The 23,430-nt window shown below is 37.4% G+C and overlaps 1 protein-coding gene across 15 annotated transcripts in view; it reads right to left on the bottom strand.

Annotated features, from left to right (window-relative positions):
- The window catches only part of SMARCA1 (SNF2 related chromatin remodeling ATPase 1), a 77,911-nt gene that overhangs the window by 48,963 nt on the left and 5,518 nt on the right, over positions 1-23,430 (bottom strand). For all 15 annotated transcript variants that reach the window (XR_013531377.1, XR_013531379.1, XR_013531378.1 and 12 more), the window contains 10 exons: positions 21,587-21,753; positions 20,862-20,962; positions 20,654-20,754; positions 17,424-17,603; positions 13,465-13,620; positions 11,881-12,012; positions 10,540-10,608; positions 5,508-5,617; positions 3,621-3,847; positions 2,541-2,662 (listed from right to left, as the gene is read on the bottom strand). Coding sequence is in view for 12 of the 15 variants with exons in the window: in XM_078362259.1 (XP_078218385.1) it covers positions 2,541-2,662; positions 3,621-3,847; positions 5,508-5,617; positions 10,540-10,608; positions 11,881-12,012; positions 13,465-13,620; positions 17,424-17,603; positions 20,654-20,754; positions 20,862-20,962; positions 21,587-21,753 (1,365 nt within the window). In the remaining 3 variants the exon portion in view is untranslated. The remainder of the gene's footprint in view (positions 1-2,540; positions 2,663-3,620; positions 3,848-5,507; positions 5,618-10,539; positions 10,609-11,880; positions 12,013-13,464; positions 13,621-17,423; positions 17,604-20,653; positions 20,755-20,861; positions 20,963-21,586; positions 21,754-23,430) is intronic.

Raw genomic sequence — 23,430 nt, forward strand, 5'->3', positions numbered from 1 at the left:
AAAATGAACAGCTCTGACTTTGCTATATTTAAAGTCAATACATGAAATTCAGAGTCTCTGAGGGGATAACGTTGTTTAGAATTTTTTAAAACCAGAACAATTTTGGACATAAATAGATGAACAGTAGAGAGCTCGGTCAGAAATGCAAATTGACTATCTGAGGTCAGAAAGCACGTACTGTTCTGCCATGATAGTCTCTTCATTCTAGGAAGAAGGATACTCCTGAATGGTACCATAGGGCCTATGTTTAGTGTGGATTCAGGGAAACCAAGCCTCAGAAATAAGTTAGCAAAAGCTCAGTTAATGCTTTAAGTTGCCATATCAGAGAGTAAAAAAACTATAGGGCAGGGAATAGTGTAAGCTTTGAAATGTCTTCATATGTATAAATGTTATTGCAACTGTTTCCCTATAGAGGTAGCAGTAAAACCTTTAATATGAAAAGGGTCTGTGTGCTTGCTGTGAACACTATGCTATGCTAGAACCAGGGTTCAATAAGGAAGCACACAAGGAATGGAGTGCCCATTGCAGCTATGGAAGAAATAGGATGCGGGCTAAGAGAGAGTCCCTGTAGCCTGAGATGGGGCCCTAAAGGTGTAAGGGGAAAGCCCTGTGTGTAATTTCATGACATGTGGTACATACTGCAATATGCCATTTACAACTGTGCTCATACCTATTATATCCACTTATCCCTGTCAGAGAAAGAAGCCTAGGTATTATCCTTATAATAGAATTAAAGATACTGAGGCTCAGAGAATTAAATGGCTTGCACACACTGCAAAGTGGTGGAGTTGGTGCCAAAACTCAGGTCTTCTGAAACCAAGTTCAGTGCATTTTCCACTATACCATAAAATCACGATCTTTACCCAAAGCATGAGTACAGCAGGTCCTCGAGTAACGTCGTTTCATTATAAAACTGATGAGAAAAAAAAAATCAATTCCTGGCCAGGGCCACAGTCCATATGCATTTTGCATGCACTCCCCATGTCAATATGAGTATTCCCCCATGTCTTCCCACAGCCCAAAGCTGTGCACCAAACGCGAATTGGAATGTCTACACAATTCCAGTATGAGCGTGGTGTGTGTGAGGTGTGAGCATGCCCTGTGATGGAATGGCATTCTGACCAGGGCTAGTTCCTGCCTGGGGTCCTAAGCTGCCAGGAGAGGCTCCAACCACTGTAATCCTGAACTAAGAAGATAAATAAGAAGATAAATAATTTTCTTGCTTGCTTTTATTAATCTTTCTTAAATGTATGTATGGCTCACCTTTATTTCCATGTTTAATATTATAAGTGTTTTGGTCTTTATTTCTAAGTTTGGTGATGCCTTTGTGACCAGAAATATGTCATAGGAACTGGGGTCTTGTCTTGTCACACAGTTTGAAATGAAGTGGCACAATCACAGCTCACTGCAGCCTCAAATTCCTGGGCTCAAGCAATCCTCCTGTCTCGGCCTCCCAAGTAGCAGGGACTATAGATGCATGCCACCATGCCTGGCTAATACTTTTTTTTAATTTTTTCTTTCTTTTTTTTTGGAGAGACCAGGTCTTGCTGTGTTGCCCAGGCTAGTCTTGAACTACGGGGCTCAAGCAATTCTCCTGCCTCAGCCTCCCAATCCCAAATGTTGGGATTATAGGCATAAACCAACACACCTGGCCAGAACTTAAATCTTGTTTATATCAATTCGCCTAAGATCATACATTGTTTTGCTTGAAGCTGCAGTTTCTAAGAACCTATCAACGACATTAAGTGAGGACTTACTGTACAGACTTAAAACAGAAGCCAAAGACAAGAGCTCTGAAGGATCACTGAAAACAGAAGATAAATTAGCAAAGCTTTCCAAGAAAAAGTGCTTTAAAAAGGGTATTAAATGCATTCAACCCATGACATTTGTGAAGGATAATCTAAAGACCTATAAGAATTTCCATGTTTGAGAAAGATACTGCATACTAAATAAGCTTACTCACTAAGTGACCCATTCCTACATGCCAACCTTTTAGTGTCCCAAGGTCTAAATTCATGATAAATACCTATACCTATGTTGTCACATTTAATTGTTACAAGAGCTCTATAAGAACCAAGATTATTCCCTTTACAAATTACTATGCTTCATGAGTCTTTAGGGTTGCTTATAAACAGGCAAAATTTCAACCATTAAACTCCACAAATGGCAAAGGTCTGCTATAGCTGGCAAATCAGGAAAAGAAAATGACATAAAATTGGAGATCAGAGAGTAAGGTGAGAAACTGTTAGGAATTTAAAAAGTCAGAGATAGGCATGGTTAGAGAAGATAAGAATGGAGGATGGGATGGTGTAGTGTCCTTTAGATAAGAGATGATGTCTTTGAAGACCTTGAAAAAGATGATTTGTAAAGAGTCAGTGGAATGGAAGCCAAATTGAAGACTGAAGCGAGAAAGAGATGTTAATGAGAAAGTCAATGTACCCACCTAAAGAAAAGGCAAAAGTTCAAAACTACCTAATGTTGATAAACATTGCTTAATTGAACTCTGATTTCTGAAGTCTATTTTATTTTCTCTTCCTCACCTCTCTTTCTTCATGGGGGGTTTGTCCATCCAGTCGACAATACTCATAACCACGCCACATGCAGTAATCTTCCAAAATGTCCAGCAAGCGAGTCATCTGGCTGAAAATGAGAACCCTTGAACCTAAAACATTTCACCAAGAAAAAGTGAGTTATATAACTTGCGTGAAACTAACTTAAAAGCTGCAAAAATGAACATTATATGCAACATAAACGTAGAGCACATGAATGCTTCACTAAACACACACACACACACACACACACACACACACACACCCCTTCAAGAGATGCTATGTATAGAATTACACATTTGTTGAGTTAGCCATTTTTTAAGGTCTTCAAACTCCTCCACACATATTGCAACGACTTGAAAGAAATTGCCTTTACTTTTTCTTAAGGACGAATAATGAGTCCACAGACTCTCTCACTGGACTACAGCAATAGGCTCCCAACTAGTCTCCTGTTCCTAGTCTCTCATCCTTAATAGACCCCATACCGCTTCCAAGGTTCTCTTCCGAACATGTAGGAGTGACATACTCTGACTGTCACTCCTCACAGCCAATTATTCTCTGACCCTCCCTCTGCCTTCAAAATAAAAGTCCTAGCTCATTAAAGCATGGTTTAAAATACCTTTCATAATTTGGCTCCATCCATCTTTCCAGATTCATCAACTGCCATTCTATCCCAAGTACCATTTGCTCTATTCTTTGTTTCGCACCTGTTTCATTACCCTGGAAAACCCTTCCCCTTCTTCCCCATGGTTCACTTCTATGCATTCTCCAGTGCTCACCTCAAAGGTCATCTCCGTGAAGACTTTCTCAACTTCCAGATTCTCAACATATCATAGCACTTACCACAACGAATTACAACTATTCCTCCTCACTACACTGTGAGCTTATCCAAGGCAAAGACTGTTGTCTTATTCATCTTTGTACACCCAGCCCATAGGACAATTCCTGGCAAATAGTAAGTACTCAACAATGTCTGCTGAATAAATGAATGAATGAATATGGAAAATTTTATTTATATACAAGTCATTAATATAAATTTATTCCATGCTAATTTAAAAATGTATTACCCACCCTGTTCTTTGAGTTTGGCCAATAGTTTATCCAGAACTACCATTTTACCACTGTTGCTGACAATATGCTCATCAGTGGTGTAAGGTGGACCAGGTTCAGCACCATCAAACAGATATGGATGATTACAACACTTTCGAAGCTGCATCAGAATGTTTAAGAGTCGCATCTTGTCCATCTTGCCAGAAGAGTTTAAAACATCGATATCTTTCATCAGGATTTTTGTATACCTAAAAGTTTAAACTATAATTAATCATCAATTACTAGAAAGTTAATGTCATAAAAACATGTTCCTTTGGCCATCAGATTAGATTCCTATTTAAAGATAAACAAGATTTGATTTGAGGCTAAATATGATGGGCAAAACCAACAAAGAAATGAAAATTTGAACATTTGAACTTGCATGTTGCAAATAAACCTGTTTCCTCCTGCTTTATCCATGACCAGAAATTGCCATCAGTTGGAAATTATTTAGAGAATTATACCTGCTAATTACTCAATAACTATAACACCTCGCTGAAAGTTGACATCCAACGTTTACTTGTTTGAACGAATAACCATTTCGATTTTTTATACCTGTCTTCACATTTTTTCTGATCCTATAAACATTTTTCATTCTCTTTTCTAGAACTCCACCCCCACAAACAGAGACTTATGTATATATAGATGCCAGATCAATAATACATAATTATAATAGTGATCAACTTTTATTGAGTGCAAGTGCCAAGTATTATGTCAAGGGCTTTATATGAATTATGCCACTAAATCTTCATAAAAACTCTGAGTATTTACTATAGTATCATCCCCATTTTACAGGTGAAAATTAAGGCAGCTAAGAGAAATTAAACAACTTACTCAGGGTCACAAAAGGGAAAAAACCAAGCTGTGATCTTATGTCTGAGTCCAAAGAATATACTCTTAATCGCTACCCTATACTGGCTTGTGTAGTAAATAAATCATATATTTTATGCATGATCTAATTTTATTTATATATGTAACACTTTGCTCCTATTAGCAGCACTATCACATTATTAAATCTTCTGATTTATGATTTCTTGTAACTTCCCTTGTCAATTTCCTGCTTTAATTGCATTTATCTAACCATTCCAGATGCTATTTTTGTAATATCCACATTGACATACATTTGCATCATCACTATTATTTTGGTTATAACTATTTTCACTAAAAGGAAAAAACAATTACGTTTTTTTTTTTGAAACAAGCTCTCAGTCTGTCACCTACCCTGGAGTGCAGTGGCACAAACATGGCTCACTGCAGCCTTGACCTCCTGGGCTACAGTAAACCTCCTGCCTCAGCCTCCCATGTAGCTAGAAACACAGGTGTGTGCCACAATGCTCAGCTAAATTTTTATTTATTTTTTTGTAGAGATGGGGTCTCACTTTGTTGTCCAGGTTACTCTTGAACTCCTGGGCTCAAGTGATCCTCCTGTCTCGGCCTCCCAAAGTACTGGGATTACAGATGTGAGCCACTGCACCTGGCCAAAGAATGCTTTTAAAGAATGCTTTTCAACTAACAAGTATCCCACTGACATTATCCCCTTTAATCCTAACATCATCCTCATAAGTTCAATATTATTATCCCATTTTACAGAATGGAAATTTAGGTTACGTAACTTGCCCAAGATAACTAGCTATTAAGTGATAATGCATGAAATTCAAACACAGATCTATAGACTCCAAAACCTATACTCTTTTTGAAAGGCTAAATAAAATGCCTATACATTTTCTCTGAAAATACTTGAACTCCTTAACTTACCATTTAAATATAAAATGTAATTTTTGAACTAACGGCATAACTGAACAACTCTAAAGCTAATTCTTAGTAAGCTCTTACATACAAATAAGTTTTAATGGAGATAAAATAGCTCACCATTCTCGCTGCATCTTACTCAGTCCCAAGTAAATCTTTATTTCCTTTTTAGGTGGCAGACTCTTCTCTACATCAGTTTTTATACGACGCAACAAAAATGGTTTTAAAACCTAAAAGGTGATCATTTTTATAAAAGTTTATGAAAATTTGAAACATTTAATATGATTAATGGTTTTCATTAACAACATTAATGTGAAATTTACTTCCCACCGCATAGTCTGAAAAACACTACCAACACCAGTTGCCAACTTTCTTGGTTGAGAACCACCAAGTAAGAGTCCATTAGAAAATCAGAATAGAGGACCTGAAGCAGGCATTCATGACTTCATGGTACAAAATGCATGAAAAATTCAGACAACAAGACTGGTTACTAAATAAACACTAAAGACCCCTTTTTTAAGAAGCTGCTGTAATACAAGTTTTGTTTTTCTTTTTTTCTGAGACGGAGTCTTGCCCTGTCACCCAGGCTGGAGTGCAATGGCGCGATCTTGGCTCACTGCAACCTCCACCTCCTGGGATCTAGCGATTCTCCTTCCTCAGCCTCCTGAGTAGCTGAGATTACAGGTGCACACCACCACGCCCGGCTAATTTTGTTTGTACTTTTAGTAGAGATGGGGTTTCACCATGTTGGCCAGGATGGCCTCGAACTCCTGACCTTGTGATCCACCCACCTCGGCATCCCAAAGTGTTGGGATTACAGGCGTGAGCCACTGTGCCCGACCAACAACAAGATATTAAAACCTGAGAAGAAATCTGAAGTCAGAGTATGGATCAGGGAGGCTTCAAAATGAAATACAAATGTAGGTCACTTCAAAGTACCATCATATGCCACTTAATGATGGGGATATGTTCTAAGAAATGTGTTGTTAAAGTGATTTCATCATTGTGCTAAGATTATAGAGTGTTCTTACACATACCTATATGGTGTATGCATTTATTTCTTTTATCATATAGAAAACCAAGTGTCGCAGCAGCATTACTCACTATCAATCATTTCCCCTACTTCATCTGCAATGCCAGTATCAAGTGCCATATAGCAGGTCTCTATATATGCTCCATTATAATCTGATGGGACCACCATCATCTATGTGGTCCACTGTTGACCATAATGTTGTTATGCCAGTGCATGACTGTAGTTAAATATATAAATGCGGAGAAAATATTCAATGTGAAGGAAAATACAGATGATTGGAAAAAAAGATAAAACAATCAGTGTATACCTGTAAGACAGATTCTATCACAAGAAAATAATAGTATACAATCTATAGAGTACCTGCCTACAATGTGCCAGACACTCTACTATGAACTTTACATGTATTATTTAATCCTTACAATAAATCTGAAGGAAATGTTTTCATTTCTATTTTAGTAAGGTCATCAAAGGAACTTTACTAGCAAGTGTTAGATGTGGAATTCAAACCCAGATCAGGATAATTCTAAAATCAGCTCAGTCCTGACTAGCTGTTGTGAGCCTGGCAAAAAATTTTTCCAAGCCTATTTTCTCATCGGCTCATCCAAAAATATATATGTGTGTATATGCCAAACTTTTTTTTTGGAGACGGAGTCTCACTCTGTAGCCCAGGCTGGAGTGCAGTGGCACGATCTCGACTCACCGCAACCTCCGCCTCCTGGGTTCAGGTTATTCTCCTGCCTCAGCCTCCTGAGTAGCTGGGATTACAGGCACACACCACCATACCCAGCTAATTTTTCGTATTTTAGTAGAGAGGGGGTTTCACCGTGTTGCCCAGGCTGGTCTCAAACTCCTGAGCTCAGGCAATCCACCCACATCAGCTCCTGAAGTGTTAGGATTACAGGTATGAATCACCATGCCTGGCCCACCAAACATTTTTAAATGATGATAATGATACCTATTTCCAAGTCTGCTGTGGAAATTTGTGGTAGTACATATGTAGAACTTAAGTATACAGCAGACACTCAATAAACTGTAGCTATTATTATTAGAGATCTATGGGAAGTAAGGAAAGGGGAAGGGTAAAAGAAGACTTCTGGTTTCTGGAGTAAGCCTCAAAGTTTTCTAAAAGATATCATTAAAAGGTTAAACTGCCTGTAAGATACTCAAGCAGAAAGACTCTGAAGGCAACAGGATATGAAAGGATAGTGCTTTGGAGAGGGATACAGAGAGGTCATTTCAGGCGGTATCAGTATGTAGGTGGTAGGTAAAACCATGGGAGTGGATCCCAGAGACAGCATGTATGAAAGTGAAAGACAGAGCCCTATAAAATGCTAAACTTTATAAGAGACAGACAAAGAAAGAAAAGCCCACAAAAGGGACTGATGGGGTGGACAAAGGGTAAGAGAAAATCCAAAAGAGAACAGTATCCTAGAAATCAAGCAGGAAAGTGTTTCCAGCAGGAGGAGATGGTTGGCAGCTTCCAAGCAATAGCCAAGATACTGACCAAAAAGCATACCCTGAATTCAGCAACTGGAAAGTCATTGAAGACACTGTGAGATAAGTTTCAGTTGTATGGAATAGATAGAAGCCAGTGGTCAATGGATCCAAGAGTAAACAGGAGACTGGGAAATAGAGATGGAGAGGATAAACTACATTTAGGCCGGGTGCGGTGGCTCAAGCTTGTAATCCCAGCACTTTGGGAGGCCAAGGCGGGTGGATCACGAGGTCAAGAGATCGAGAACATCCTGGTCAACATGGTGAAACCTCGTCTCTACTAAAAATACAAAAAATTAGCTGGGCATAGTGGCATGTGCCTGTATCCCAGCTACTCAGGAGGCTGAGGCAGGAGAATTGCCTGAACCCAGGAGGCGGAGGTTGCGGTGAGCCGAGATCGCGCCGTTGCACTCCAGCCTGGGTAACAAGAGCGAAACTCCGTCTCAAAAAAAACAAAACAAAACAAAACAAAAAAACCACTCTTTCAAGAAGCTTAGCTATCAAGAGAAGAAAACAGAATCACAGCCAGAAGGACACAGTGTTGAGGAAGCACTGTTTTGCATATGCATGAGGTTGGATGGGTACATGTTTGGGTTTGGAGTTAATAAGGCAGATATCTGAGAATGTTTACACTTAGGGAAAAGAGCCAACATGGAGGGAGAGGGAGAAAATATAGCCAGTTAAAAATACAGAAAATATAGTCAATTAAAAAGAGGTAGAAAATATAGTCAACTAAAAAGATAAATTGGGGTGAAAATCCATAAAGAAAAAGGAAGCGATGAGATCAAGGACTCACATGGAAGAATTAGCCACTGACCAGAGAAAAGACACCTCTTCCACTCAGACAGAAGGTAACACAAATGCAGATCTCCTTGGAAGGTAGACATCCTTGAAGAACTTCCTACCTAATGTCTTCTTTTCCCTCTTTGAGAAAGGAATGGTGTTAGCTGCTGAGGGAGAAGGAAGGCAGGAGATACCTGGGACAGAAGTGTTGGGGAGATGGGTGAAGGTCTGGAATAGTTGTTATAGGAAATAGGAAAGAAGACTGTAGAAGGCCATGGTGAAGGATCACCAGTATTACCACATCTTAGCTTATGTTAGAGAACATAGAATCATAGTGGTTCCAACCTGGACAGTTGTGAAATCTTTTTTAACCAGTGTTGGGTAGCCCCAGTACAGAGACGTTCACTCTGCTAGTAAGTGGCAGAAGCAAAATTGAAACTCAGAAGGCAGAGAGACAGTTCCATTACATTATTCCAGGTTATGGCTTTTAAGCAGGTATGGCAGATGGAGAAGGGAGCAAAGGAGTTTAAGAGTACTAGCCAAAGATGGTTCAAGTGACAGAAAATGAGCTCATGGCAGCTGGGTACAGTGGCTCAGGCCTGTAATCGCAGCACTTTGGGAAGAGGCCAAGGCGGGTGGATCACGAGGTCAAGAGTTTGAGCCCAGCCTGGCCAATATGGTGAAACCCCATCTCTACTAAAAATACAAAACTTAGCCAGGCATGGTGGTGGGCACCTATATAGTCCCAGCTACTTGGGAGGCTAAGGCAAGATAATTGCCTGAACCCAGAAGGCAGGGGTTGCAGTGAGCCAAGATCATGCCACTGCACTCCAGCCTGGCGACAGAGTGAGACTCCATCTCAAAAAAAAAAACAAAAAAGAAAGAAAGAAAGAAAATAAGTTCATTGCTGGATAGAGAAAAAGGTCACGACAGAAATAAGCTGATAGATGGGGAGAAAATGCAGAGGTCTTGGGACTAGAGGTCTCTGTGAGGTAACAGGACAAGTACAGAAGGATTAACATGAATGAAACCACTAGAAAAATATAAGAAGTTGTGATCAAAGAAAAGAAAGTTGGGGCCAGGCACAGTGGTTCATGCCAGTAATCCCAGTACTTTGGGAGGCTAAGGTGGGTGGATTATGAGGTCAGGAGTTTGAGACCAGCCTGGCCAATATGGTAAAAACCTGTCTGTATTAAAAATACAAAAATTAGCCAGACGTTGGTGGTACATGCCTTTAGTCCCACCTACCTGGGAGGCTGAGGCAAGAGAAGAACTTGAATCGGGAGGCAGAGGTTGCAGTGAGCTGAGACAGCAGCACTGCACGCCAGCAGCCTGGATGACAGAGTGAGACTCTCAAAAAAAAAGAATAGAAAATTGGCACACAACAAATGTGAAGGAGCCACCCAATGATAAACAGATTAACAAGGAATGGGTGGAGGGTAAAACTGCAAGACAGCTTAGGCCTCAAAGGAAGAGCTTTATACATGACAGTGGAGAAACAGTGGCTTAGAAGTGGCGGGGGGAAACTAGGAGAATACTGATGCCATCCTGAGGAACTGCAGGGTGTGGGAGCAAGAACAGCCTCTCTATTGGAGAGGACATTATTCACAGGGGAGAACCAAGGCAAAAAAAAAAAAAAAAAGCTGTTCTAGAAAGAAGCTGAGAACATAGAGGTAATTTTTTTTAACCGAAGAGGCTGTCAGAAAGGTTGGGAGGGAGAAACGGTGACACAGAGCCAAGAGGAAAACACACAAGTTCAAACAAATTCTATAGCATTTTGTTTTCTGGGTCAGTCTGTGTATACCACTTAATTACTGAATGTTCTTTTCTGCTATTACTTACTGCATGAAGTCTTTCCACGAGTTTTTGATCCCCAAGACAATTTTTAGTGTCAAACCAAGAATCAAAGTCCTGTGGAGGGGTGGAAATTCTGCAATAAGTGCACAGCTTTTTAAAATATACTCGATATTCTATAGATTCCTATACAACCAATACAGAAATAATGCATTTAAAAAGTACTTTCAAAAACATTAGCTGTGATGGCTTTTACTTCTGAAAATAGGTAAAATACTAGAGCACAAAATTTGAAACTCATTACATAAGAATTCATCAACTTTTTCTTTAAAAGACACTTATTAGGCTTCCCCATGCTGTAGTAATATTATATCTAGTTTAAAAAGTAGGCAAATATAAAATCAAAGACAGAATGCTAATTAAAATATTAATTTTCTCAAACAATAAAACAAAAGCAAGATGAAGTATGCAAACCAACTGATGGCTGAACTTGATACTTTTATTATCAATTAATAATCATAATGGGGGTGGGCATGGTGGCTCACACCTGTAATCTCAGCACTTGGGAGGCCAAGGTAGGCGGATCACTTGAGGTCAGGAGTTCAAGAACAGCCTGGCCAACATGGCAAAACCCTGTCTCTACTAAAAATACAAAAAAATTAGACAGGAGTGGTGACAGGTGCCTGTAATCCAAGCTACTGGGGAGGCTGAGGCAGGAAAATCACTTTAACCCAGGAGGCGAAGGTTGCAGTGAGCTGAGATTGCACCACTGTACTCTAGCCTGAGCGACAGCGAGACTCCCTCTCAAAAAAAAAAAAAAAAAATCATCATCATCATCATCATCATAATGGGAAAAATCAAGCACCAAAGTTCTTAAAGCATTCAATTCAGTTTGCTGTCCTAGCATAACTTGTGTTAATGATAAAAATATATAAATCACACATTTACACCATATACTGTCTTTCAAAGCACACACTCTGAGCTCTTTAGCACTCACCAAATGTCAATGCCTACAATAATCAAAGATCATTTTAAAGCTTCCACCTGCCAAACTAGAATAGAGAAATACGTTTCAAACCCCTTCGAATTAATAAAAAGAAAATCTTGAATGCGCTACTCTGGACTCAGCCTCACATCTTAAGTTTCAGGAGCAATCTGATAAAGGCAAAGTTGAACAGGCAGGTTAATCTCAAAGACAAGAAGCGTGCCATTTCTCCAAAGATCTCCATTTGAAAACCTTGTACTAAAGAGCTCTTTCCTAAGAAAATCAAAACATGCAGATAAAAAATTACAAATTAAAAAGTACTATAAATTTCTAAGAATAATGTTTTAAAACAGATGTCAGTTAATATAAGAAAGTTATACTTAAAACATATGGCTTAAACTTACATCTGCAGAATTAAAGACATCAGGCAATAAAAAGTTGAGTAAGGCCCACAGTTCATGCAGGTTATTCTGCAAAGGTGTTCCAGTTAAGAGCAAGCGGTTAGTTGACTTGAACTCACGAACAATCTCTGAAAGCTAGAAAAACAATACTCATATGAGGATTATTTTACTTATTAGAATGTTCAATATTCAGTTATTCTGTAATTTATCCAACCAGTACATTTTTTACTACAATATAACCTGAAATTTTCCTATGGAAAAATACCCTAGATCAGGTGACAATGCCGCAGTGAGGCAAAACTGAACAAAATATTCTAAGTATTTCTATACTTAAAAGAATGCAGGCCTGGCAAAGCGGCTCAAGCCTGTGATCCCAGCACTTTGAGAGGCCGAAGCAGGTGGATCACCTGAGGCCAGGAGTTCCAGACCGGCCAGAAGTTCGAGACCGGCCAGGCCAATATGGCGAAACGCCGTCTCTACTAAAAATACAAACAAATTAGCTGGGCGTGTTGGTGCACGCCTGTAATTCTAGCTACTCAGAAGGCTGAGGCAGGAGAATTGCTTGAACCCAGGAGGCAGAGGTTGCAGTGAGTCAAGATCGCACCACTGTACTCCAGCCTGGGCCACAGAGTAAGACTCTGTCTCAAAAAAAAAAAAAAGAGAATGCAGATCATATTTATACCTGAGACCCTCCCCACAACCTCAAAATTTTAGTTTCTCCATTTTGGGCTCACAGAAAAAAAGTCAGAACTTCTCCATGGAATCCAAGTAGCCATTTTACACAATAAAATCTCCATCTCCCCACCAAGCACATTCATCTACATGCCTAACCATGTTCTAACTTGTCCTGGTCACAATTTTTAAGCCCCAGAATTGAGCCGATTTTCCCAGTAACTTACATTCACTTTCTAAACATAAGACCACAAAAATTAAGACACAAAAAGCACAAAAGAATGGTAATCATACAAACAAAAATGCACATTTTTATAATGCTCTTAAATAAAATATTATTCTCTAACATGCGTCCTCTTATCAGATATTAGTTCCAATTTGAAATTAATATAATCCACCTGGTGGTTTTGCTCCAGTTCTGTCCCTGTTTCTCCCAAATTAGCCCAGTGATCCAAAGAGAGGTTCATCATAATTGAAGCTTTTCCTACTGTTGATGGAGTTGAATGGCAAGAAATATTGATATTTTTCAATGTTAACACCACACTCTAATTCACACAAGTCAGATAATCCCAGGAAATTATTTTCTCTCATCCATATAAATACATATAAGGTAGCCCCTCAATACAAAGTAAGTCAATACAAATGGTATTTGTACACCAAATATTCTCAAAAATATTAAAATACTATAGCATAACAGAGTCAGGCACAGGAAACATAGCAAAGGAATACTTAATTTTCTTTACATTAAAAACTATGCCTAATTTTAATGTGTCATGTAGTCAATAATTTAGATTCGCATTCAGATTCCATGAATAAAATCACAATGTTCCATCATTTTTTATTCTATATATAAAAAAATGAACAAACAGACCTGGTAATTAAATGAAAACTTTAATAAAGATATTGAGAACTTACCTTAGATTTTTCATTCTTTATTCTGTGAGCTTCATCAATGACGAGGTATCGCCAATGAAACTTTTTGAATACAGATTTTTCTTTAATTACCATCTCATAAGAAGTAACACAAACATCCCACTCTCCTGGCATCATTTCATCACGAATAAAAGCAGCCTAATGTAAAATAAAATACTTCACATTAGAATATATTTATATTAGAATACATTACAAGATGATCACAGAATTAAAGTATTAAGAAAATAATAAGAGTTATAAGAGACCCTGAGGATTTCTTTTTATCCATTTCAGAGATGGGAAAACTGAGGCCCAAAGATAGCTGTGTGGTCACTTATCTGGATGACCTGCTAATATATTCATTAACAGAAGAGAAACAAAGGCTTCCCTTACAAAAATACAGCATATTCAATGACCTCGAAAAGTTCACATGACTAGAAATCACAAAATTGCTAGGCTTGTCTTCACATCATGGGGCATCCAAAAGAACCTAGACAAAGTAACTCTTTCTGAACAACACGTTCTTGTCCAGATCCAAGGTTACCAACATAATATAGTTTCAACAAATAGAAAGAACTCTATTTGCACGAATGATTCCAACCTTTCGAGAACTCTTGTGTGTCCCTTCTTCGTTTTCTAGCTGGGCTGAGTCATACACTTTGTTAAAAGGTCATAGAACCTCATTAATGTTTTTGTGAAGTTCCAGATGTTACCATGAGGTTGCAAATGTGATATCATAAATGGGACTTGCTCTGTCTAGTTCAGGAAGGTAAGGAAAACAGTGAGACTACTTCAAACTATTTTTAAGTCTTCATAGGCAGTGGCCAACATGGTAGGTAAGTTGACTGAGAGCATTTTTAACTTGTATGAGCTGAATTCCAGATGTTATCAGTCAAAATAAAACCACAAAAGTTAACAGGAAGCAGCAAAATCTATATCAACAAGAGGCTGATTAATATTATAAATCTGGCCAGCATGGTGGCTCACGCCTGTAATCCCAGCACTTTGGCAGGCAGACAGATCACTTGAGGTCAGGAGTTTGAGACCAGCCTGGCCAACATGGTGAAACCCCGTCTCTACTAAAAAATATGAAAATTAGTCAGGCATGGTGGCTCACACCTGTAATCCCAGCTACTTAGGAGGCTGAGGCAGGAGAATTGCTTGAGCCCAGGAGGCAGGGAGGTTGCAGTGAACTGAGATGGCACGCCTGCATGACAGAGAGAGACTCTGTCTCAAAAAAAAAAAAAACAGCATTATAAATGGGAAGTTTCAGTGCATAAACAAAATTAACTGTTCCCTGCAAAGTCTTTATTTCGTAATTCACAACTATGCACTAAACATACTGCAGACTCATTCAACAGATATTAACTCAGTGTCTACTATGTATAAGAGGATCACCTGGACTGAAGAGGACAGGGAAAAAGGGCCTTTTCAGAAATCTCAGTTGCACCCTGGGAAGTGATCACATTTATAAAGTTAATTAAGACATTAGGGAATTGGAGACAAAATAAAGAGAAGTAGGGTGCCAGACCCCATTCAGTCGTGCTAACACCTTATCCTTATTTCGTGAAGCTTTCAGTTTAATGGTTTCACCTACAAGTTTCACAGAACAAATGCGTATTTTGAATTTTAATCAGCTCTGCTATGAATTTTTTGTAACTATTGGATAAATTTAGAGTTAAAGATCTTGATAAAACATTAAAGGTGTCACACAATCCAAAAGCTCTCATTTTACAGGTGAAAAAATTAAGGCCCTTCAAAACGCACTCAACCCCACACGATCAGTAGCAAAGCCACAACTAAAACCAAACCTATTTCTATGTCTACTATCTTTGATACGTCTGAGGTGGAAAAGGTAGGGGTCACAAAACTGTTTGGAACTCATACCGCTACATACTTCAGAAGCACACTGCTATCAGTCAGACAGGATCGAGAGTATCTCTACTCATGTCCCAACTCAATTAAATGCCTATTATAACCTATATCAAATTTTTATTACTAAAAGATTACCTTCATAAAATGTTTACAGAAGGCCAGGAAAATACAAAGACCCTACATATCTATCCTATGTTATACCAAGATTCAAATCTGTCTATATACATACCCACATCAATACATATCCTCTATACATATCCACATCAATCTCTAAGTGCTGAACATGGTACATTTATTACTTATGTAATTGGTAACTACCAGTTTTCAAATTCTTTTGACCATAGCCCACAGTAAAGTTACCTTTTGAATTGTAATCCAGTACATACATATATGTTTGAGTGTGTGTACACAGAAAGAGGCAACTTAAAAGTTTCGCAAAGCAATACTTATCCTTATTAGAGTATGAAACACTCTGCAATTTGCTATTCCATCCTCTCTCAATATTGCAGAAAATTGCTGTCACCAATTACTAAGCTAAATTCACAATCCACTAATGGTAGCAACTCACAATTTGAAAAACACTGACTTTGAAGACTGGTTTTCAAGATTAAGAAATTTTTCAAAGCCAGGCACAGTGGTACACACTTGTAGTCCCAGCAACTCAGAAAGCAGAGGCGGGAGGATCACTTGAGCCCAGGAGTTCAAGGCTGCAGTGAGCTATAATCGCATCACTGTACGCCAGCCTGGGCGACAGAGCGAGACCCTGTCTCTGGTAAAAGAAACAAAGAAATTTTTCAAGTCACCAGAATCCCAACCTCCTCATGAAGCAGAGCTACAGCAGTCACAAATTAAATATATCCACTCATTCTTTAAAACTCCCAAAGATATTTCATAAAACCCTTAGATTTCATATAAAATAGTTGAAAGCCATAGATTTACATTCTGAGATGTTAGGAAAACACAAACCTAGATATTTATCTTTTGCTTTTAATCTTTAAGAAATAATTTTAGCAAAAGCTCAATACTTTAGAAATGCAAAGTTTATATGGAATGATATTACGTTAGATAACAGCGCTGACCAGAAAGAGTTCTAAGAGACTAATTTGCTTTGGGGAAATATTAAGCATAGGGAAGAAACTGGCCTGTAATTGTAAATTTATCAGCTCAGTATTTCAATATTTAAATGATTTATAAGTTAAATTTAAGTAATTTTTCTTCAGGCAAAATGATGGGGATAAAATAATGTAATTCATTATGCTACCATTCTTTTGAGGATATCTTTTGATAACCTAACCAAATATGGAAAACAGAATAAATCTCTAAACTGTGTCTCTGGAGGCAAAATAAAAAATAAGTTTAATAATATGCTTTCTAAGCTGGTTATTTGTTTTAGTATGTTTGCATAATTCATTATTTTTAGATTAATTCTACAGTCCTAAAATGATGGTAACCTACTAAAATGACAAATGGTTGATTTAAAACCCCACCCCCAAAAATGCCCAGGGTTTCTAATATTATCTGAGAATATATACAGACATGTATTTTTCTATTCAAAGACCAAAACTAAAAGCTGTGTCTATGCATAAGCACAAAACATGAGGCACTCTGTACATATAGAAGGGGTTCCAGTTGCGTACATATATATGTATGTGTGTATACCAAGGCAGAAGTCAAAAACTTAAATATAAAATTTTAAGTCATGCAAATTTATACATTGTTGCTTCAAAATAGCACAAATGAGTCACTGGTAAGATATACTGTCAATTAAATAAGATGTTTTTAATAAAAAGTCACTCAAAGTACAATTTTAAACTGCTTAGGTTAATGAACTAGTTAAAGCAAATGTAGATGAAGCATAATAATGGACTATCTATTATTAATAGGTAATATACCTACCTCATAGGAGTGTTGCAAGAATTAAATTAATAGATGCAAAGCACTTACAACAGAGCCTAGCTTAGAGTATGCACAACTTGAGTGTTATTTAGTAGTAGTCAACTCAGATGTCCTTAACAGCAATGATATGTAACTAAACTCCAGAAATGATGTTATTCTTGACTGCCTTTTTACGCTTGTTTCTCACTTACTCTGGCATCCTTGTCTCCGACAAAACAAATGACCCGAAGGGATGGGACCCATCGTTTAAATTCATTCATCCAGTTGTGTAAAGTAGACTTCGGAACTAAAACCATGTGAGGTCCAGGAATATTTCGGTAGTGTTTCAGGTAACCAAGCAAAGCGATTGTTTGTAAAGTTTTCCCAAGACCCTGCATTATCATCACAAGGAAAAAAATCCATGAGCACTTTTTCTGTAAGGAAATATTTTGTTAGCAACAACATGACAAAAGATCTTTGTCTACTAACTCGCAAAGGCAATTAGGTTTCTACTAATTAAAAGTAAAAATATCCTTTTTTAAGAAGATAATCAAATCATTCTAATTCGGTATTGTACTTACCATGAGCACAAAAAGAAACCAAGAGCTCGCAGCCGGAATGTAGCTCAACAAAGCAACTTTCTAATTAGAACATTTTTACTCCTAAAGGAGCAAGCAATCTACTATATAATTTTTCTACTTGTTCCAAAGTTAGGAATTTTCCATGTGTTTGTTTTACAAAGGCATGCTTCCTTTGCCAGCCTGCTTAGATACGGGTCTTTCTTTCCCATTGTTCCTAACATTATTACAACCCAGACACTAAATATTCAGACTATGTGTCTCATGGGGCTTGTGGCTCTGTACTTGCATCTCACACTCTTAAAAAACCTTAGGAACCACAAAAGAACAGAACTTTGCAGCCAGAAAGAACCTTATAGAGCTCACCAACTCCAGAGGACTTTTTAAAAAATAATATATTTTGGAAGTAGGCTTGATGAGAAACAAAAATATTTTTAAAATAAAAAAATACTAATAATATGCTCAATACCCATGAACCCATACTAACCCATGAGAAAGGGAACTAGGTCCTTTTTTGGTCTCTTAAAACTGCTTTTGGTCTTATCTCTGAGCAAGATATATACTTCTTTTTATAAATGTATGATTATATCTATTTTTTTACATTGTATCCTATCTGATATGTCACTTAATAAGACAACTTTTATGAATGCTATACATTAAAATGTTTATACTCCTTAACCAAGTAATTCTACTTTTAGGAATCCTACAGAAATAATCTGAGAGGTACAGAAAAGCTAAATTACAAGATTCTTATAGTGGCATTATTTACACCATACATCAGGCAATCCAAATGAATAACAATAAAAGAGAAGGTGAATAAAATTATGGTACCTCCCAAGGATTATTATGCAATAATTAATTATGTTCACAAAATGTCTTAATTACATGGAAAATATGTACGAATGTAATAAATCAGAATGCCAAATTATATATACAATATGATTTCAACTATACAAAGTAAGTATATCCAGAAGAAAAAGATTGAAAAGAAATGTGCTGAAATGTTAGCTGTGGTTACTTCTAAGTAGCAGAATTATAATTTTTTTTTTTTTCAAATTTTCTATACTCCTTAAAGTGTCTTTCTATTTCTTAGTAATCAAAACATATCTGGTATCGGCCGGGTGCAGTGGCTCACTCCTGTAATCCCAGCACTTTGTGACACTGAGGTGGGTGGATCACCTGAACTCAGGAATTTGAGACCAGCCTGATCAATATGGTGAAACACCATCTCTACTAAAAATACAAAATCAGCAAGGCGTGGTGGTGGGGGCCTGCAATCCCAGCTACAGCTACTTGAGAGGCGGAGAAAGGAGAATCGCTATAATCCAAGATGCAGAGGTTGCCATTGCACTCCAGCCTGAGCAACAAGAGCAAAACTCCCTCTCACAAAAAACAAACATAGCTAGGATGAGCATAAATTCATAACTAAAAGTCTTCAGGTCTTTCATGTTTAAAAAGGCTGCAGCAATAACTGCTTGGGGCAAATAATCCTGGTCCTTCTGTTGTCTAATTAACCAAGCTCCTCCCGCTCTGAGCTTACCATAGTCTTCAAAACATAATACCTAAATATAAGGAGCTACAGACCCTTGCTTTAAGGGATCCTCTGCCACACAGTTAACAGTTGCTCAACCAGGAATGAGTACTTATGTGACTGACTACCAGCTTTACTAGACGCCGTAGGGCACATATCACGTGGCTCTTCTGGATAACAGTGATTACAAGTATGGTTTCAGAGTCATATAAAGATGAGTATCACTGAGTTATATGGATTTAGAACTTTCCCTGGCCTCTCTTAAATCCCATTATATTAATTGGGTCTTAAAACACAGATATAGGCCTTCATATACTCCCTTTTAGCTGCTGAATTAGCATCTTATGTGGCCTTATTTTTTCCTGTTATTTTATTTACACATGTATAATTCCTTCACAAAGCCCCACCATGCACTGTACTGTATCAAGACTCAACATTACTCTTTATTCATTCCTTATTCCATCTATGCACTTTTTGATTGTTCACAAGTCGAAATATTTACATTCATTCATGCATGCATATATTCAGTCATTTATGTATTGTTCAGTTTGTATACCCCACCTCATTCTCAAAAGGATCAGGTAGCCTACAATGAAAACACGAAACATAAATTAATGGCAAAATAGAAATAAAGAGAAAATAAGGAAAGGAAACTAAGAAAGACGAGTAGATAAAGAACAGGAAACACAGAAGTACACACGGGGAGACCATTAAAGGTTACACAAAGGCTCCATTTGGGCATTCATCTTGACTCTGTGCTTCCTGGAAGCCAAACTGCAAATAAAAACAAAAGTACAGGGAAGGTTTTTGGACCATTTGAGGAAAGCTCAGTTAAGAATTTTATGGCCTGTGAAAGTCTATGTTCTAGCAGTTACTTAATGAAACAATTCTAGCCAGGTGCTGTGGCTCACATCTGTAATCTGAATACTTTGGGAGGCCAAGGTGGGAGGACTGCTTGAGTCCAGGAGTTCAAAATCAGTCTGGGCAACATCGTGAGACCTGCCTTTACTAAAAATAAAAATAAAAATTAGCCCAGTGTGGTAGGCATGTGCCTGGAGTCCTAGCTACTTAGGAGGCTGAGGCAGGAGGATCACTTGAACCCAGGAAGTCAAGGGTGCCGTGAGCCAAGATTACACAACTGCACTCTAGCCTGGGCGGCACAGAGAGACCCTCTTTCAAAAAAATAATAATTCTAAGAGTACAAAATACCTTTTACATGATAACAACTTTAAAAAAGCCTCCAGGCATTGGGGGGCAGGTAAGCTCAGGTTTTTCAAATTTACATAAAAATCACTGATAACTGAGAATGTATTCTTAGCTACCAATTCCTTACCATTTCATCAGCCAAAATGCCATTGACTCCATTTTCATATAAAGAGATCAACCAATTCAGTCCTCGAATCTGATAATCTCTCAGTGGCCCCCCTTTCACATCTGGGGGAAAAAATGCAAGGATGTTTTACACTTTCGTTAATACACTCACATAAAATTTTTCTAAAAGTAAAATGAAAAAGAACTCACTAATGTGATGAAATACTTACATGAAGGTGACACCTCAAATCTAATACACACATTGGATGTTTTCCGACTCTCCGACAGTAGCTCTTCATCTTCTTCCTGCTCTGTGCGCCTGTGGCGGTAGCTGAAATTAAATAAAGAAATCCCTGCACATTCTACCCAAACACTGAGGTATCAATTAAATCAGTGTACATGGCTATTATCTTTTATAGAAAAAGAATGAGCTGTGGCTCACTCCTGTAATCCAGCACTTTGGGAGGCCAAGGCGGGCAGTTCACAAGGTCAAGAAATCGAGACCATCCTGGCCAACATGGTGAAACCCCATCTAAAAAATTAGCTGGGTATGGTGGTGCACGCCTGTAGTCCCAGCTACTCACAAGGCTGAAGGCAGGGGAATCACTTGAATCCAGGAGGTGGAGGTTGCAATGAGCTGAAATTGTGTCACTCCTCCAGCCTGGTGACAGAATGAGACTCCGTCTCAAAAAAAAAAAAAAAAAAAAAAATGAGTTGCCCAAGGTCTTGCTTAAAAATCGGTTGAATCAGCCTACATTTTTACGATCAGCTTCTAGTGAGAAAAAAATATAGTTGCCTTCAAAACGTAATTATAATGGCAATAACCTTATCTTTCATCACATGAAGTTATACCGAACAATGAAGAGGGAAGGAGCGCATGAATGGATCAAGGAAGGACAGGAGGAAGAAAAGGTAGGAGAAAGGGAAGAAAGTAAAGAGAGAGGTGCCAACATACTCTCCAGCAGAAATTAAGCTCTGCTTTTCATCTTTCTTTATTCGAGGACGTCCTAATTTCATGTTCAGTGGAGATGTTGGAGATTTCTGTGCTGAAGGCTGAATGAAATGTGCAAAAAGTTCTGTCTGCTTCAGTAAAAATTCAAATCTCTTTGCTCGGTCGGCTTTCTAATTTGCAAAACAAAAGAAAAAGTAAGGACTTTCCTTTTTATTCCTTCAAAGTTACTTAACAAATACTTGCATTGCATTTACTTTGAACAACATTCTTAGCACTTGAAACATAATCCATTAAATTCTCTTTAAAACCCTGTAACAAAGTTACAAGTATCATCTCCACAGTAACTACATGAAGCACAGAGAGTGTAATTTACCCAAGGTTGCACAGCTAATAAGCAGCAGAATTTGAAAATGTATTTTCAAATAATTTGAACAGAAGCCAAATGATCTGACGAGCTGTAAATTCCCCAATAAGAAATACCCTTCTTAAGGAGTCATAATCATAAAGCAAATCTTTCCAAAACATTTTTAAATTTTGTTAAATACTAACAAATTTAAGCATCAAATATATAACATATCCCAAATACTGAAATAAAAATTAACTATGATATATAAACCATAAACAGAACTCTAAAGAATTTTCAAGTTATATCCGGAAATAACTTAAATTTTTAAATACAGTATCATCTTATCTTAAAATATTTTCAATGTCATGGTATAATAATATAATAAACATTCCACTCTTCAATCAAGGATCTAGAAAACTATAATTTATGCTAGTAGCATATGAAGTTTCTCCCCAAATAAGCAGAATTTGGGAAAAATATATAAATATACACATATATACACAAAATAGTTAATATATATTAACTATTAAAAGTTGATGTGTATTCTGATTTCTCAATGAACTGTAAAAGGTCATGGAACATGTACCATATACAGGCAATAAAAATTTGTTTCACTAAAAAATCTTAAAAGATCAAAAGATATATACATCATTCTCGATAAAGGAAAAATAAAGACTATTTACTTATTCAAAGTCACTTTCCAATCACAGAGTGGAGAATACTTGATTGCTAATGAAGGATGCTTAATTAATAACCCAGAAAATATATAGAAGAGTTCATTAACATAAATATAAGTTAGATAAATTCAGACCGCAAGCTGGAAGGAGGGCAAAAACTTTCCATATTATGTTATCCTCACTGGAATGTTATTTTTAGAGTTGTTAAAACATTGCCTATATACATTAGATGTGGCCTTAAACATTAAGGCATGGAGTCTTATAAAATAGCTATCCACAACCAAAAAATGTATTTCACCTCTACTTATTTTTATAATATTACTGCAAAAACAATCCCTCAGACAACAAAAAAATTCAACCACCTGTTATATTCTTGAAAGATCCAAAGCTGTAAGAGTTTAATTAAAACGAAAGCTAAAATATGGATTTTAGTGACTAAAAATTAAATAATTTAATGTATTATAGCAAGCAATATGTCAATATAACTAAGATTATGCTGCTTAATTATGTGATATTTTCATTCACTGGACAAATATTCTTCCCTCAAGAAAGCGTACTGATATATTACGTTTCATTAATGTAGAGCATTTATTCGTATGTCCAAAGAAGGAGAAAGAAAGATATGTCAGTCTGGCTTTGTGACTAGATTTCTCTCATGTCACAAAGTCACAATGGTATTACCACTGATATTTTCACATAGTAAATAAAACATTTCTATATTAAAGCACTTTATTATGGAACAGAGAGCACTGAACAAAAATGAGATGTGACTTCTAGTCCCAACTATTACATATAGCTTCCCAGATCCTTTATTTCCTCATCTG

Source organism: Callithrix jacchus, chromosome X (assembly GCF_049354715.1).
Source record: "Callithrix jacchus isolate 240 chromosome X, calJac240_pri, whole genome shotgun sequence".
Lineage (NCBI taxonomy): Eukaryota > Metazoa > Chordata > Mammalia > Primates > Cebidae > Callithrix > Callithrix jacchus.